We start from the raw sequence: 15,186 nt of genomic DNA on the forward strand, positions 1-15,186 counted from the left end.
GCATTAATTCAAAAACGTTCAAAAATTAAATAAAAAAACAAGTTTTTTTAACTGAAAGTAAGGAACGAAGTTAAAACTTAAAACGAACAGAAATTATTCCGTATATGAAAGGGGCTGTCGCCTCCTCAACGCCTCGCTCTTTACGCTAAAGTTTGACTTTCTCACAACTCCATTTTTTTTAAACAATAAAAAACTTTAGCGTAAAGAGCGAGGCGTTGAGGAGGCGACAGCCCCTTTCATATACGGAATAAATTCTGTTCGTTTTAAGTTTTAACGTCGTTCCTAACTTTCAGTTAAAAAAAACTGTTTTTTTTATTTAATAGCACTAAAAACAATACTTTTGATGTCACTTCTTAAGTAGAAAAGCTTGGAAGTATAAAACAAAATTATTATTGTAATAATTATCGTCCAGAACCCGTAACTAGAGGTTTGCAAGAACACCTCTCGTATGTTCCTCCTCCAAGTCCCCTTTACCTACGCAATTAAGGTAAAGGTGCTAATACTATAATATATCTCATTGTTAAAGGCACGGTTCTGTTGGTACATCGTTCAACTTTGAAATAGTGTCTTGCGTTTGATTCCTTCTTGTGTGTTTTTTTTTTTTCAATTATGGTTTTTTCCCTTCTATATGATAATTTTCAGATTATTTCACTGTTTTTGTAAATATGACTCACTCATTTTTAAAGCATGTCCCAGGAAGGTAATTGGTCAAGTATTTTGATTCAAAAGGGAATAGAAGTCATCCAGTTCATGGTTTGCAACGACATTCTGAGTAGATCTCTAAATCCATACCCCAACGAGTGACGTAATTTTTTCAAAATTATATGTGGGGGGGGGGGAGCAGGTAAAATTTGGAGTCCAATTTCCCAAATCAAATGAAAATGACAGAGAAAAATGAAAAACCAGCCGTATAGCAATAAAAAAGGTAAAGATCTACTAAAGAAAAGTGACGTGTTTCAGTGGATGCTTGAATTATACCGGCTTTTCTTTGTTTTGACAACATTTTTGGAGAAAATAAATTTCACCGGGACGGGGGGGGGCAAACTGGGGTCTGGAGGAAAACTGGGGTCTGGGAGGCGAGGTTGCCCCCTCTGCCCCATAGCAAATTACGCCCCTAACCCCAACTCCTTGCCACTGAGTGGTTGGAGAAGTGTAGGCATGTGATTCTGGAACCACTAAGTTGTTTATTTAAAAAAAGGATTACTTATTGTTATACTTACTTATTCAAAATTATCTACTTGAGAATTCCCCCGTAATATTCTCTCCATGCGCAATATTGTGCATCCAAAGAGGAAGAAAGACAAATGAATATAGTTCTCTAGGAGAATTCAGGTAATTCTTCCCAAATTTTTTGAAATGAAAACAAACTTAGTTTATAATACTATTTATCGCACCTACACAAGAAATGATCTTTTTTTGAAACTTCCAGTCATTTCTGAGTAATTAGTGGCTTTTTATTTAGGGACAGGTCAAATAAATCCCTAAGCTTAAAGGCACATTACTTTTGAGCTAGCAAAATTTCCGCAAGTATGTCGATATACAAACCTGTCCGCTCAGTTAACCTTTTGTGTCGAAGTTACTCGCCTGTAGCTACTTTCTTAAGTGTGACTAAATTTAATTTTTTTAAACAAGGAATTAAAGATCAATTTCTTCTTTTTTCAGTTTTTTTTAAAGAAACGACACTATGTTTTGATTTTTTTTTTTTTCACTCTAAACTTATTTTTTCCTCCAATTCTTGTCCGGCTTCTTAGTTCAGCTCCTTAATAAGTCTTGGGGTTGCTTATCTCCCTAGATTGGAGGTGATTAGAAATTATATAAAAAATAAGTTTTCAACTGAAACTAGAACCAACATTAAAACTTAACGAACAGAAATTATTCCGTATAAATTATTCCGCATGGTTGTTTCTAAATTAAATTTTTAGCAAAAACGAGCATATATTAATTTAAAAAAAACAAAGTTTTTTCGAGGGAAGTAAAGAACGAAATTGAAACTTAAAATGAAAAAAAAATATTACTTCACGGCCTATCTACCATACATCAATAAAACTAATGCAGATAAATCAACTGGTGATATTTCCCTATATTTGTAGAATTACGGGAAACTAGCGGTTACTAAAAACACAAAACAATATAAGGCTTTTGGTACGGTAAAGATCTACTGTCGTTTTGGATCTGAAAAGGACATTTCATGATTATTTTGTAGATAAGTTCGAAGTGAATAAAGATTATTAGTATTAGGACTGCAAACTCGCTTTAGAATTTGTATCACAACTTAAAATCCTACGTTGTATAGAGAAATAACTGCATTTCCAGAGCTACGGTTGATATGTTCTTCATTTCGAGTAATACTAGGTGAGACCAAGATGTTACCTGATAAATCAATCTATTATTTTATATACTGTTTAATGAATTTAAACTTATTAATTTATACCTAAGTTTTTGAGATAATTTTAATTGTATACTGAAAGTTACTGATATCACAGCTCCTGTAGGACTAGGAAAAGTGTTATAGGTTAGTTCATTGTTGTGAGGCTACGTATTTACTTTTGACTCCTAAATCAATATTCTTGTTTTTATACTTGACTTTTGTGTTTTAACAGAATTGTTTCGAAATGTTTTCTAAATGTTTTGGTTATCCAAGACTGAAAGATATAAAATATCTAGGGATTTTATTTTGGTCGTTTGATGGTCAAGCAATTCACTTTTGTTCAGCGACCGTAATATAGCGACCGTCATATAGCCATATATATATATCCTAATGTAGGCCTAACGATTGATGCTTCATAGCGAATCTCATTTTAAGAACTTTATGCTGTGACCGGGCTTACTTATTAATCAAACAATCAATAGTCATAAGTACTTATAAACCTATAAACCGAACAGAATTTTGACTTTCTTAGAAAATTGGATCCGTGAAGATCTTTGAAGACTTGTTCCCTAAAAGAAGAAGCTAAAGAAATGTATTTAGTCAAACCTGGCAATGTAAACGCTATAAAAAAAGGAAACGCTAAACGTCATCGTCAACACAGAAAAAGGGCGGATTCTAGGGGTGGTTGTAGGGGAACGTGCCCCCCCCCTCCTCGAGTAGGTCAAAAGTTGCACAAACTACAGGGGCGGAGGAGCAAAAAATACGGATGGGGAGCCAAATTTCTGTCAGTGTCCCCCAAATATTAATTCTATATCGGCCCCTGACACACAAAAAATGTCTGCGTCTATTCATTTATCAAATGCGCCAGTATCTATAGATTACGACTTGATAAGACGTATCGTTCAAAAACGGTTACGTCTGTCCTACCAATTATCATTAGCTATACGATATAAAACACTGAATATGTGTAAGATCTTACCTGAGCCAATATTCGCAGGAGCGACGGTTGTCTAACGGCGGGACAGTCTCCGGCTTTGATCGCATCATTAACGTAGCGTGTTGATTCCAAATTTGGCCGTTCTATCATAAATTCGGACAGTGCATCAACGCTTCCAATAGTTCCAGTAACCTCCTCTCCAGTAGTAGTAAGTACTTGTGGTGCAGACTGATCATTATAGGATTCCAGTGCAAGAAGATCAAAAATGTCATCGTCAATACTAGAAAAACCTAAAGGAAACAGAAAGCATGAATTAAATAATAATACTTGTCATGTATTTATGTCCCATTGTCCAAAAAAAGAAAAAGTCAGGCAAAAAAAAAACAGAGAGAGAAACAAAGCAAACAAGAATATTATAATATATAAAATACTTCGCTCGAGCTTGTTTTTCAGAAGGTATTCGGTGATGGGCGACTGAATATCATTTCCCTAGTTTGCTAGTTCATTTTTTTCTGTTCTTTCTTCTTCTTTTTTCTCTACTTCATACTTGTTATTCTCTATTTTTACGGTTATTTTTCTTTTTCCCTGCACTACCGGCCAAAGAACCTGGTGGGTATATGATGTTGAATGTGCTGTTATTATGTAAATTATTTGTTGACCATATATGAATATCTATCTATCTGTCTATCTGTAAACCGACAATGTGAATGAAAAAACCACACGAATAAGCCGTTCGAACATCGCCTCCGTAGTTAGACAAAGAAGATGGCGATACATGCGAGAGAAGAACCCTTCAGTAGAGTACAATCCCAGAGTGAGAAGATCTCTATGCAGCGGCTCACTTTTGGGGAAAATTAGAGGCTTTTCCCTGACACCCTCTGTGTCTCTGGAGGAATTAAGGTATGGTAACAGGGTAGAAGCCGTAGCTTATCTATACTGTTACAGATCAAAGATGGATGAACATCACCTACTTTGTCGTTTCCTCCTTGGTGGTTTATCCACATTCATTTCTTTGATTTCCGAATGCTGCTTATTGAAGACATCGGTGTAAAAATTTGGAAGAAGTTCCGCGTCTCGATTTTGTGAGTATTCCAAGTCTTGACGATACCAACTTGGCGAGTTTATAACTTCCTGAATTCGAGCCTACAAAATTAAATAGTCAACGTTAATGAACATAAAAAGACTATTGTTTTTCGATTATTGCACTAAAACCAGTAAAATGTAAATTTAAAATGATTTACCAATAAAACTAAAATAACTGCATGAGTTAAATTAAAAATTAAGTTTCCAGATATACTAAACATATGTAGAGTGGTAGGGTGTCAGATTACATTTCCAAAGAGGGGAAGGGGAGGGGAGATGAAACAAAACATGAAAACAGTGCCTTTTATATGCTTACATTTTAGGATCTTACTTTCAATCAGACGAAGGGATCATTGGAACCACCACGGGAGGAAAAGGTTTGTACTCCTCCGTGTCCTCCCGCAATACGGAGATTGTTTAAATTATTGTATTTAGTTTGCCCTGCTGAAAGCTTTTAAAAGTATTTGAATCATTAGCAGTTCTAGGCCTGGGTGCATGCATGACGAGTTTTGGCAATTTCAAAATGTTTTGAATTCTGGAATATTTCTCCTAAGAAAAATAAATACAATCCAGACAATTTAAAAAATAATTCTAGACAACCATCTTTATGTTTTAAATTTTAATGACACTCCTTATTACCATTTGGAAAATAAATTATTTCTTTTTTTATTTATTATGTTTAAGAACAGAATATGCTGCTGCCCAACACCAAGGTATACCAACATTGGTACGCTGAGAAGGCTATGTCATAACTTGTCCAATACTAATTTAGTGTTTTCCGGCCGAAATTGCCTCTTTGTGGTAAAAAAAAAACCGCTAAGTGCCACTTCAGTTTAGTGTAATCTCATTCAGTACTTAAAAGAGCCGTGGCCATTCGTAATTACTGATTATCGGTTTAAATCGAAAATCGAAGTGAGCGAGAGAAATGGCGGAGGGGGAGAGAAATTACAAAGGAGATAGGAGTTAAAGAGAGAAGCAGAAATAGAGGTAGTAGGGAAGGAAAGCTAGTGGAATAGAGAGAAGGGGGTTACAGACGGGAGAGACGGAAATTGAAAAGCAATAGCTCGTTGAGAAAAGTAAAAAACACGAAATAACCATCTAACAGCAACCATGGGCACCTGAAAGACATGACCAAAACATTAAAGAGCAGTTGAGATAGGCTACATGGAAAAAAAATCGAAATGAAGACATACTTCTCAAATTTGGAGTCGCTGAGATTTTAGAAGAACTTTAAATGGAAACTTAAGTAAGCGCATGATACATTTATTATTAGATTTATGTATATTTTATATACCTATTTTTCATATTGTACTATGAAGGCACATATATGAAAGGGGCTCTTTTAGGGGAGTGGAGTTAAAAAAAAAAGGGGGAGGAGAGTGTTAAAAAGAAGGAATGTAGACTCACGGTAAGGGTTTTTTTTTCACTGCAGAAATTTTAATAGCACAGTAGTACACAATGTTCTATGTGCCCCACTAGGGAGTGAAAAATAGCTAGGGAAAAAAGACACGTCAGCATTTCAAGCTCTCTTCCGAACTTTCCATAAAATATTCTCATAATTAACTTTAATTGTTAAGATAAAAATTACTAACACTCATTATTTAAGAATCAAAGTTAAATGAGAATGTTTTTCATGAGGTAATTTTTCTCAAAACGTGTTTTCTAGTTTTTACTTACTATGGTGGATTGGAAGGAGGTATTCAAGAATGAGTATTACAGGCTTCTGACTAAGGGTTTCCATCTAAATTCCCAGCTTTTCCACTCCAGAAATAACACGGAAGTGCCATCTTTGCATTGATTTGCATTTTAGATGGCGATACTACGACGAGTATGAAAAAGGCGCAAAGATATAAGCATTAGCTTTCAAATTAGCCTTTAATAAGCTCTCTTTAATGTTCCAGTGCCCTGCTAGTGCTAGAAAAGGAAAAGAATTCAAACCAGGCAAGATAGAATCGTCTTTTATTTTTTCCCATACTTTCCGTACTAACAATTAAAAGTTTAATTACAATATATTAGCACCGAATGTCAGCAAACACAAGGTAAAAAAACAGTATTTCCAATCATCAAGTCTATTGCGCAGTTTCATACATTATTTTGCTCCGTTAAGGCAGACTTTTTGATTGCCCAATTTACACAACTTAGTTTCCTTTAAAACAAAGTCAATTTATTTCGTTAAAGTAATGGTAGTTAATAGAACTTCACTTGTACCTGACATGCTGTAAGACCAGCAGCACAGTCCACAATACTGCCTCTGGAGTCGTAAAATTCAGCCTTACACCCACCGCAAGGGTTTATTTTGCAAGTAGCTGATGGGTCTGTAATACAAACTTTTTCCTCACAAAGTGATTTGTCGCAAACATGAGCAATGATACCGTCTTCACAAACTGAAAACAAAAATTTCTAAGTTTTCGATCTATTTTCAAATAGGTCTTAAAGTTTTTATTTAGGGTCAATGAAATAATCACAAAAGCGTAGTAAGCATACTTGAACATAATTTGATCAGCTGTTATAGTTCAAAAGGCGTTAAAAGAAAAAAAAATCAATAGAATCCGAGCCACGTCATCATTCAATATTTTCAGTATTTTGAATTCCAAAACCTTGTTTGCTTCTTCTTTCTTCTTCTTCTCTTGGTTTATTTTAACAGTGGGTATAATCTAGGTGGTTTTTGGTCAAGTGAGTTTCCCAATGTCACTGGTTTATTAGCTTTATGGGAAATAGACTTATTTAAGTTTTAATTGTTGTTATTTACCATTTATGATAAGTTACTTTTCCTTACTTACTTATTTAAACATACTTTGAATTACGTTGAACAATCGAGCTAGAAATTTTTTTTTTTTTTATTTATTTGCTACCTTTTTTAGTTCTTTATATGAGGAGACCGAGAGCTGAATCTAAGTGAATGGGAAGCGGATGGCGTCATTTACCATCAACACTGGTTTGCGACAAGGGTGTGCTGTCGCCCCAGAATTTTTTAATTGTGTCATGGACCATGTCATGACTCAAACAACCGATTTATTGCCCTTAGGCCTCCAATTTGGATATCGAGTCCTGACCGACATTGACCGACGTTCGCAGACGACCTTGCGCTCTTTACTGACAGTTGAAAGTTGACAGTTGAAAGTTACTGAAAGTTGGGCCTAATGTAAATTGGCAAAAAAAAATAATGCCAGGCGAGTCGCCAGTCCCAGTTATGCCCCGGAATTCATTAGAGTTTCCTGTCGTCGAAGATTTAATGTCATCTGGAGATAACCCCATATTTCTAGGCGCACGAAGATGCGCATATATAGCTTATCCGTGAGCTCAGTCCTTCTCTACGCGGTTGAGACATAACCTCTCAAATCCATCATCTTGAGCACGATAGACGCTTGCCAGACGAAACAACTCCGTCGAATCGAGGGGCTCCGATAGGATTTTGTGAGTAATGAAAAGCTGCTTGCCCTTACGCACCAAGTTCCATTTTCAACACAATTTGTCTAGGAAACTCTCAGATGGTTTGGGCATCTCTTTCGGATGCCGCCGACAGCCCCTGCTAGAATCATACGACTTTGACCCCACATCCCATGGTTGGTTGCACCCGGGGGGTATACCTTGGACCAGATGGAAGGACAGCCTTCAGAAGTTCCTCAACCTGGCCGACATTGCTGCTGTCGAGGCCCCACTCATAGCAGCAGATAGGTCCACCTGGAATAGCAAAGTTGCCATGCTCTCTACGCCACATACCATGCGACAGAAGCCTTAAGTCAAGTAAGTCAAGTCAAGTTTCTTAGTTCTCATATGTTTAAGTCTTTTTTGCTTGGACAGTAACTTAGACATTTGAGTTCTTGGTATAAATAAAAAACAGTTTATTCTGTCAAATCCAAAAAATCAATATCGACTAGTTAAAAACAAAATAAAGTCATAAAGAAGGAATCATCATTTTTTGTTTATTCATTGATTAACGATGCTTCTCGACTACAAAGGCTCTTGCATCGGCCCTGCGACAGTCGGGGTCAAACTCTAGGTGCTGCATCTCCCATATGGCTAGTTTCTTACTAGGTTACACATTTTTATAAATGTACACATGTTCACCCAATTAGTAGTTTCATATATGCAATGATGTTATAAACCCACCTGAGATTCAAAGCAAATGCAATACAATAAGCTGAGTTTTAGCCCTGAAAATTCCCAATCCAGGCTTAATTAAAATGTTAAAAACTAACTCAAAAAGGCTATTGTGCTCTAAATCCAATAAAGACCCCAAAAGACCCCCAATTCTCAGTTTTCATTTGTATTTATAGCTGAACCGAGTAACACTTATCCTACATCCCTCTTATCATGGTTGCAGCGTCGGATGACACTTAGTAAAGAACGTAGTACAGCCCATAGTAACTGAAAATTTAAATACACCTTTCGAATAAAACAATCAAGTGTGGAAAAATTTGGTTGCACAAAGCCTCCATTCATTCTGGAGGTCCCAGGGACTTCTTGCTTTCCGGTTCTAAGCCGGCTTAAGTGCTTCGGTGTAGACTTGAGAAGTTGTGTTGGTCCCCGTCCTGTACTAGTATCCGGGAGAGTTGCTTTTCCTGAGGCTAAATAATTTTAATGATTTAAAGAACATGAAAATTGGAACTTGGGATGTTACGACGTTAAAAAAAAATATCGTATCGACATGTTGACTGACGAATTCAGACGATTTGAAATGGATTAGGAGTTTCAGAAAATAATATCTAGGGGTAGAAAGCATTAAATGAGATGATATCGAATTTGTTTACTCAGGCAGGAAGGATGGGGTACACATACAGGGAGTAGACCTCATGATGAATAAGGAAGCTACTAAGTCTTGTTTAGGCTGGGAAGGTATTAACAATATAATACTAATCGCTCATTTCATGACAAAAGTTCAGGGTATCAGTTATAGTAGTATATGCCCCTGTAAAACCAACTGAGGGAGATACTAGTGATTACAAATACAGGAGCAAATAGACAGGGTCCCAGGTAGGCATATGGTGTTTTTATTATGGTGTTTTTATTAGGCTACAGACTATTGTAATTTTGTGGGTATAATAATCTAGTTATAACAACACGGTGCTTGGTCATAAAATGGACTATAAGTTAACATGGTATTCACGTGATGGTAAGACGTAAGACAATAAGCAAACCTTATTGGTTATGTTATCGTAAACTGAAGACTGACGGGATCAATAGAATAGTACAAGGGCATATAGGGGTGCTCTGATTGATGGTAAAAGTAAAGATCACCATCTGGTAGTGTCTAGGATTAATTTAAAGATGAAATTTCGAAAGGGTAACTACCTCCCAAGAAGTTATGATGTTGGTAGACTCCAGGATGAGAATTTGAGAGAAACGTTCCAGGAACAGTTGAATACTAAACTGAAGAGTTTAAAACTTGACAATGCGGAAGATGGATGGAATAATTTTTGTAAAACAATTTTTAAAATAGTTCATGGTGTAACAGGAAAGAAGAGTAGGAACGCAGCCAGAAATATTAGTGAAAATGTTTTATGTTTGATAGAGAGAAGAGGCTTGTACAAGAATTATCTGAGTGACAGAGCATATGAAAACAAAAGGAATGTAAAGAAAGTGGAGAAAGCTTTAAAATATGAATTAAGGAGGGGTGAAGTGGAGGCCATGGATAAAACTTCCGAGGATCTGGAAGATGCAGCTAGACGGCATAATAGTAAAATATTGTACTACCGTGTTAAGGTAAAGAGACGGAGTAGTCAATTTAGGATGCTCATAATGACATACAGGAATGGGGCCACAATTAGTGATAAGGAAAGCGTCAAAGAGAGATGGACAGAACATTTTGAGAATATGATAACCGAGATAGATTTGCAGGAAAAGATACAGAAGAAAATGAAAAAGTTCGTGATATCTTGGATGTGAAGGAAGATTTGTTTTGTGAGGAAGAATTAGCGAAAGTACTAAAAGGATTAAAAAATTATAAAGCTCCTGGTGCTGATATTATGATAAATGTGTTTCTTAAATATGGCGGTTCTGAGGTTAGAAATAAGTTACTGAAGACTATGAATATGATATTTGAAAAAGGGGATGTACCTAGCGATTTTAGGAAAACCTTAATTAAACCACTGTATAAGAAAGGTGATAAGAGCGAGTGTCGTAATTATCGAGGAATTACTCTGTTTTCTGTAGGTAGGAAATTACTTAGTAGTATGATCCTTTTTAGATTGAGAGATGCTGTAGACAAAGTTTAAAGAGAAGAACAGTGCGGTTTTAGAAAAGGTAGAGGATGTGTCGACGAAATTTTCACTCTTAGGTTAATAATTCATAAGTGTCTGAGTTATCAGGTACCTTTGGTGATCAGTTTTATAGTTTATGAGCAAGCGCTTGATTCTGTTGATAGAAGAGCTTTAGCAAAGGTCTTATCCTTGTATGGCATACCAGACAAATACATTAAAGTGATTAGTGCTGTGCGAGAATAACACTGCTGCGGTAAAGATAGGAAATGAGGTTAGCCGCTGGTTTTGTATTAAATCAGGAGTTAAGCAGGGTTATGCTCTAACCCCCTTTACATGGATCATTTTGATGGAATTTGTCATTAAGAAGCACAAGAGAGGCAATGGGAGACCACGGAATCAAATGGGGAGGAAAAACTCTCCTTGACTTAGATTATGCTGATGATTTGAGCATCCTAGATGAAAGTGTGAGCAAAATGAATGAACTTTTAGAAGTTTGCAAGTTCAGGGAGCTAGAATAGGTTTAAAAATAACTATCAAGAAGACTAACTAAGGCTTGGAATAAGTGAAGATTAAAAGATGACGTTAGATAACGAAAAGATTGATCAGGTGGAAAGCTTCATTTACCTTGGTAGCATCATAGGCAGCGCAATAGCGCTGCCTAAGTAAATAATTATGTTGGCACAATGTATTATTTTTTTTTTTAGTTTCTTGGTTTGTTTTAGACCAGGGCACTCCGCATCGAAGGAGTTGTCATAGAAACTTCAAAAAGGGCTCATTCGATTGGGAATTGGAAAGGCTAGTACCCTTTTTAATAGCCCAAAGTGATTGGAAGGCAATTATTACCCCTTCCACGCCCACCATCTACCCAAACATATGCAATCAAAATATAGACATTTTGTTCAACATAGTTGAAAGTTATGGAAATTAGGTCTTTGAGAATGATAACCCTCTCAGAGCCCTCAGAACGAGGGTTGTAAGTTATGCCCTGGGAGCATATGAGGTTTATATAGAAAGCGTTGTCGTAGAAACTACAAAAACGACTCATTTGATTGGAAATTGAAAAGGCTAGCACACTTTTTAATAGTTGAAAGTGATGGGGGAAGGGCAGTTAACACCCCTCTCACCCTCACCATTTCCCCAAAATCATCCAATCAAAAGTTTGAGATATCCATTTTGTTAAACGTAGTTAAAAGTTCTGAAAATTATGTCTTTGAGGATGACAACCCCCTCCCAGCCCTCAGGGCAAGGGTTGTCAGTTATGCCCTGGGGCATATAAGGTTTTTATAGAAAGCGTTGTCGTATAAACTTCAAAAAGGGCTCATTCGATTGGAAATTGAAAGGGCTAGGGCCCTTTGAATGGTCGAAAGGGATGGAAGGGTAACTAACCCCCTTCTCACGCCCATCATTTCCCCAAACACATCCAATGAAAATTTCTGGGATAGCCATTTTGTTCACCATATTTAAAAGCTCCGGAAATTAGTTCTTTGAGGCTGACGACCCCCCCCCCCCCAAACCCTCAGGGAAAGGTTTGTAAGTTATGCCCTGGGGTATATAAGGTTTTTATAGAAAGTGTTGTTGTAGAAACTTCAAAAAAGGCTCATTCTATTGGAAATTGAAAGGGCTAGTGCCCTTTTTAATAGTCGAAAGTGATTGGAGGTAAACTAACCCCCCTCTCACGCCCATCATTTCCGCAAACCCATCCAATCAAAATTTGGAGATAGCCATTTTTTTGAACGCAGTTGAACGGTCCGGAAATTATTTTTTTGAGTATGACTACTCCCCCCCCCCTCCACAGCCCTCAGGGCTAAGGTTGTAAGTTATGCCCGGGGGCATATAATATTTTTATACAAAGCGTGTCCGTAAAAATTTCAAAAAGGACTCGTTCGATGGGAAATTGAGAGGGCTATTGTCCTTTTTAATAGTCGAAAGCAACCGGAGGGAGAATCCCCCCCCCCCCCCCCCGCCCATCATTTCCCCAAAGATTTCCAATCAACATTTTGGTATGGCCATTTTGTTCAACGTAGTTGAAAGGTCTAAAAATTATGTCTTTGAGGATGACAACCCTCCCCTCATAAACATCAGGACAAAGGTCGCAAGTTATGCCCTTGGGGGATGTAAGGTTTTTACAGAAAGTTTTGTCGTAGAAGCTTCAAAAGTTTTGTCGTAGAAGCTTCAAAAAGGGCTCATTCGATTGGAAATTGAGAGGACTAGTGCCTTTTTTATTAGTCCAAAGTGATCAGAGGGCAAATGCCCCCCACGCCCATCATTTCCCAAAACACTTCCAATTACAATTTTGAGATAGATATTTCGTTCAACGTATTTGAAAGGTCTGGAGGAGGTTATGCCCTGGGGGTATATAAGGTTTTTCGATAAGGTTAGACGATCTAGTGCTCTTTTTAAGAGTCAAAGTTATCGGAGGGCAGCTAACCCCCCCCCCCCCACACACACACACACACACACACACACACATACACACGTCGTATTGTCCCATAATGCATCTAAAAGAAATTTTTAGATAGCCATTCTATTCAAAATAGTCTAAATATCATATAACACGGCTTTTGGGGTTGAAACAAACCCCAGATATTAGGGGCAAGGGTTGTAAGTTATACTCAGGGGGTATTTAAGGTTTTTATGTAAGGGATCGTTATTTAACTTTAGAAGAGGCTCAGCCTTGAAAAAGGTTATCAAACAGTTCGTGGTAACGAAAGTAAGGAGCGACCGGGCTCAATAGTAACTGAGACTCTAAAAAACGGAATTTTGATACCAATAGATACATAAAAAAAATTATATTTTAAGGCTGATTTCAAATATACAAGTTAATATTCAAATCACACCATCAGATTCAGCGTATCAGAGAACCCCACTGTAGAGGTTTCAAGCTTCTATCTGCAAAAATGTGGAATTTTGTATTTTTTGCCAGAAGAAAGATCACAGATTCGTGTTTATTTGTTTTTTGTTTGTTTTTTTCCAGGGGTGATCGTATCGACCCAGTGGTCCTAAAATATCGTGGGAGGGCTCATTCAAACGGAAATTAGAAGTTACAGTGCCCTTTTTAAGTGACCAAAAAAATGGAGGGCAACTAGGCCCCCTCCCATGCTCAGTTTTTCCCAAAGTCACCCGATCAAAATTTTGAGATAGCCATTTTGTTCAGCATGGTCGAAAATATGATAAATATATCTTTTAGGATGACTTAATCCCCCAAAGCTCCTCCCGAGGGGAAGGCTGAAAGTTCTGAACTTTACCCAATGTTTACATACAGTATGGCTTATTGGGAAGCATACAGACGTTTTCAGGGTTTTTTTTTCTGGTAGTGGGGGGATGAGTAGAGGGTTATGTGGTAGGATCTTTCCATGGAGGAAGTTTTCATGGGTGAAAGAATATTGCCATGAAGGGGGCACCGGATTTTCCAGCATTACTTAAAAAACGATCGGAAATTAAAAAAAAAAAAACAAGTTTTTCAACTGAAAGTAAGGAGCAACATCAAAACTTAAAACAAACAGAAATTATTACGTATATGATTGGGTTCGCCCCCCTAGTCAATACCTCACTCTTTAAGCCAAAGGTTTTTTAGTACTTCCATAAGAACGATGTATTCTAATTAACGGCCTTTGTGATTAAGGGGTCATTTTAAAGAATTGGAACAAAATTCGAAATTTAGCGTAAAGAGCGAGATATTGACTAGGGGGCGAACCCCCTAAATATACGTATTAAAAATATATGAATATAGAAGTTCTTAACGTAAGTTAATTCGTAAGTTACGTATATTTATTACTAATAAAAATGTTCGTAAATAAAATTTAGCAAGTTTCGAGAAACTCATTAAACCAAAAAAAATTAAGATTAATATAAAAATTTCGTTTTAATTATTCATGTACGGTGAGCCAAATTCAAAAACTGTCATGATTCAAACGCGTTCAGAAGTTAAATATAAAAACAAGTTTTTTTTACTTAAAATAAGGAACGACGTTAAAAATTAAAACGAACAGAAAGCATTCCGTATATGAAAGGGGCTGTCCCCTCCTCAACGCCTCGCTCTTTACGCTAAAGTTAGACTCTTTCTCACAACGCTCTTTTTTAAACAATAAAAACTTTAACGTAAAGAGCGAGGAGTTGAGAAGGGGACAGCCCCTTTCATATACGGAATAATTTTCGTTTAAGTTTTAACTTTGTTCCTTACTTTCAGTTAAAACAACTTGTTTTTTTTAATTTAATGTCAATATAAAACAGACAGAAATTGATTAAAAAAAACTTTTTCCACAAAATAAGTTTTTCAAAAAAATGAAAAACCCCGTTAAACCAAAAATGAACAAAAATATAATCAAATAATCTATCAAGCATACATCTACCACAAATCCCGATCAATAAATAAATAAAACCCAAAACAAACAAAATTTAAAATATATAACAGGGTCGAACCCAAAACGAGCAGAAATTAATATGAGTAGAGTCCTAACACCTATACTTTCTAAAAGCCAGAATATAATTTGTACTTTACTGAAAAAATTCTTTTAAATGTTTTCATTTTTATAACTTTAATTTCATTAAACATTCAAAACTTTCATTTTTTTTCCATTTTTATAAAAATTTATTAAGAT

At 36.4% G+C, this 15,186-nt stretch overlaps 1 protein-coding gene across 1 annotated transcript in view; it reads right to left on the reverse strand.

Annotated features, from left to right (window-relative positions):
• The window catches only part of LOC148950546 (uncharacterized), a 156,257-nt gene that overhangs the window by 17,824 nt on the left and 123,247 nt on the right, over nucleotides 1-15,186 (reverse strand). Inside the window, exons 17-19 of the mRNA XM_089092471.1 lie at nucleotides 6,597-6,772; nucleotides 4,277-4,448; nucleotides 3,348-3,595 (exon numbers count right to left, since the gene is read on the reverse strand). Of these exons, the coding sequence (XP_088948597.1) occupies nucleotides 3,348-3,595; nucleotides 4,277-4,448; nucleotides 6,597-6,772 (596 nt within the window). The remainder of the gene's footprint in view (nucleotides 1-3,347; nucleotides 3,596-4,276; nucleotides 4,449-6,596; nucleotides 6,773-15,186) is intronic.

The sequence above is a fragment of the Artemia sp. Qi Xiang Cuo genome, chromosome 7 (genome assembly GCF_049724085.1).
Source record: "Artemia sp. Qi Xiang Cuo chromosome 7, ASM4972408v1, whole genome shotgun sequence".
In the NCBI taxonomy this organism is placed as follows: domain Eukaryota; kingdom Metazoa; phylum Arthropoda; class Branchiopoda; order Anostraca; family Artemiidae; genus Artemia; species Artemia sp. Qi Xiang Cuo.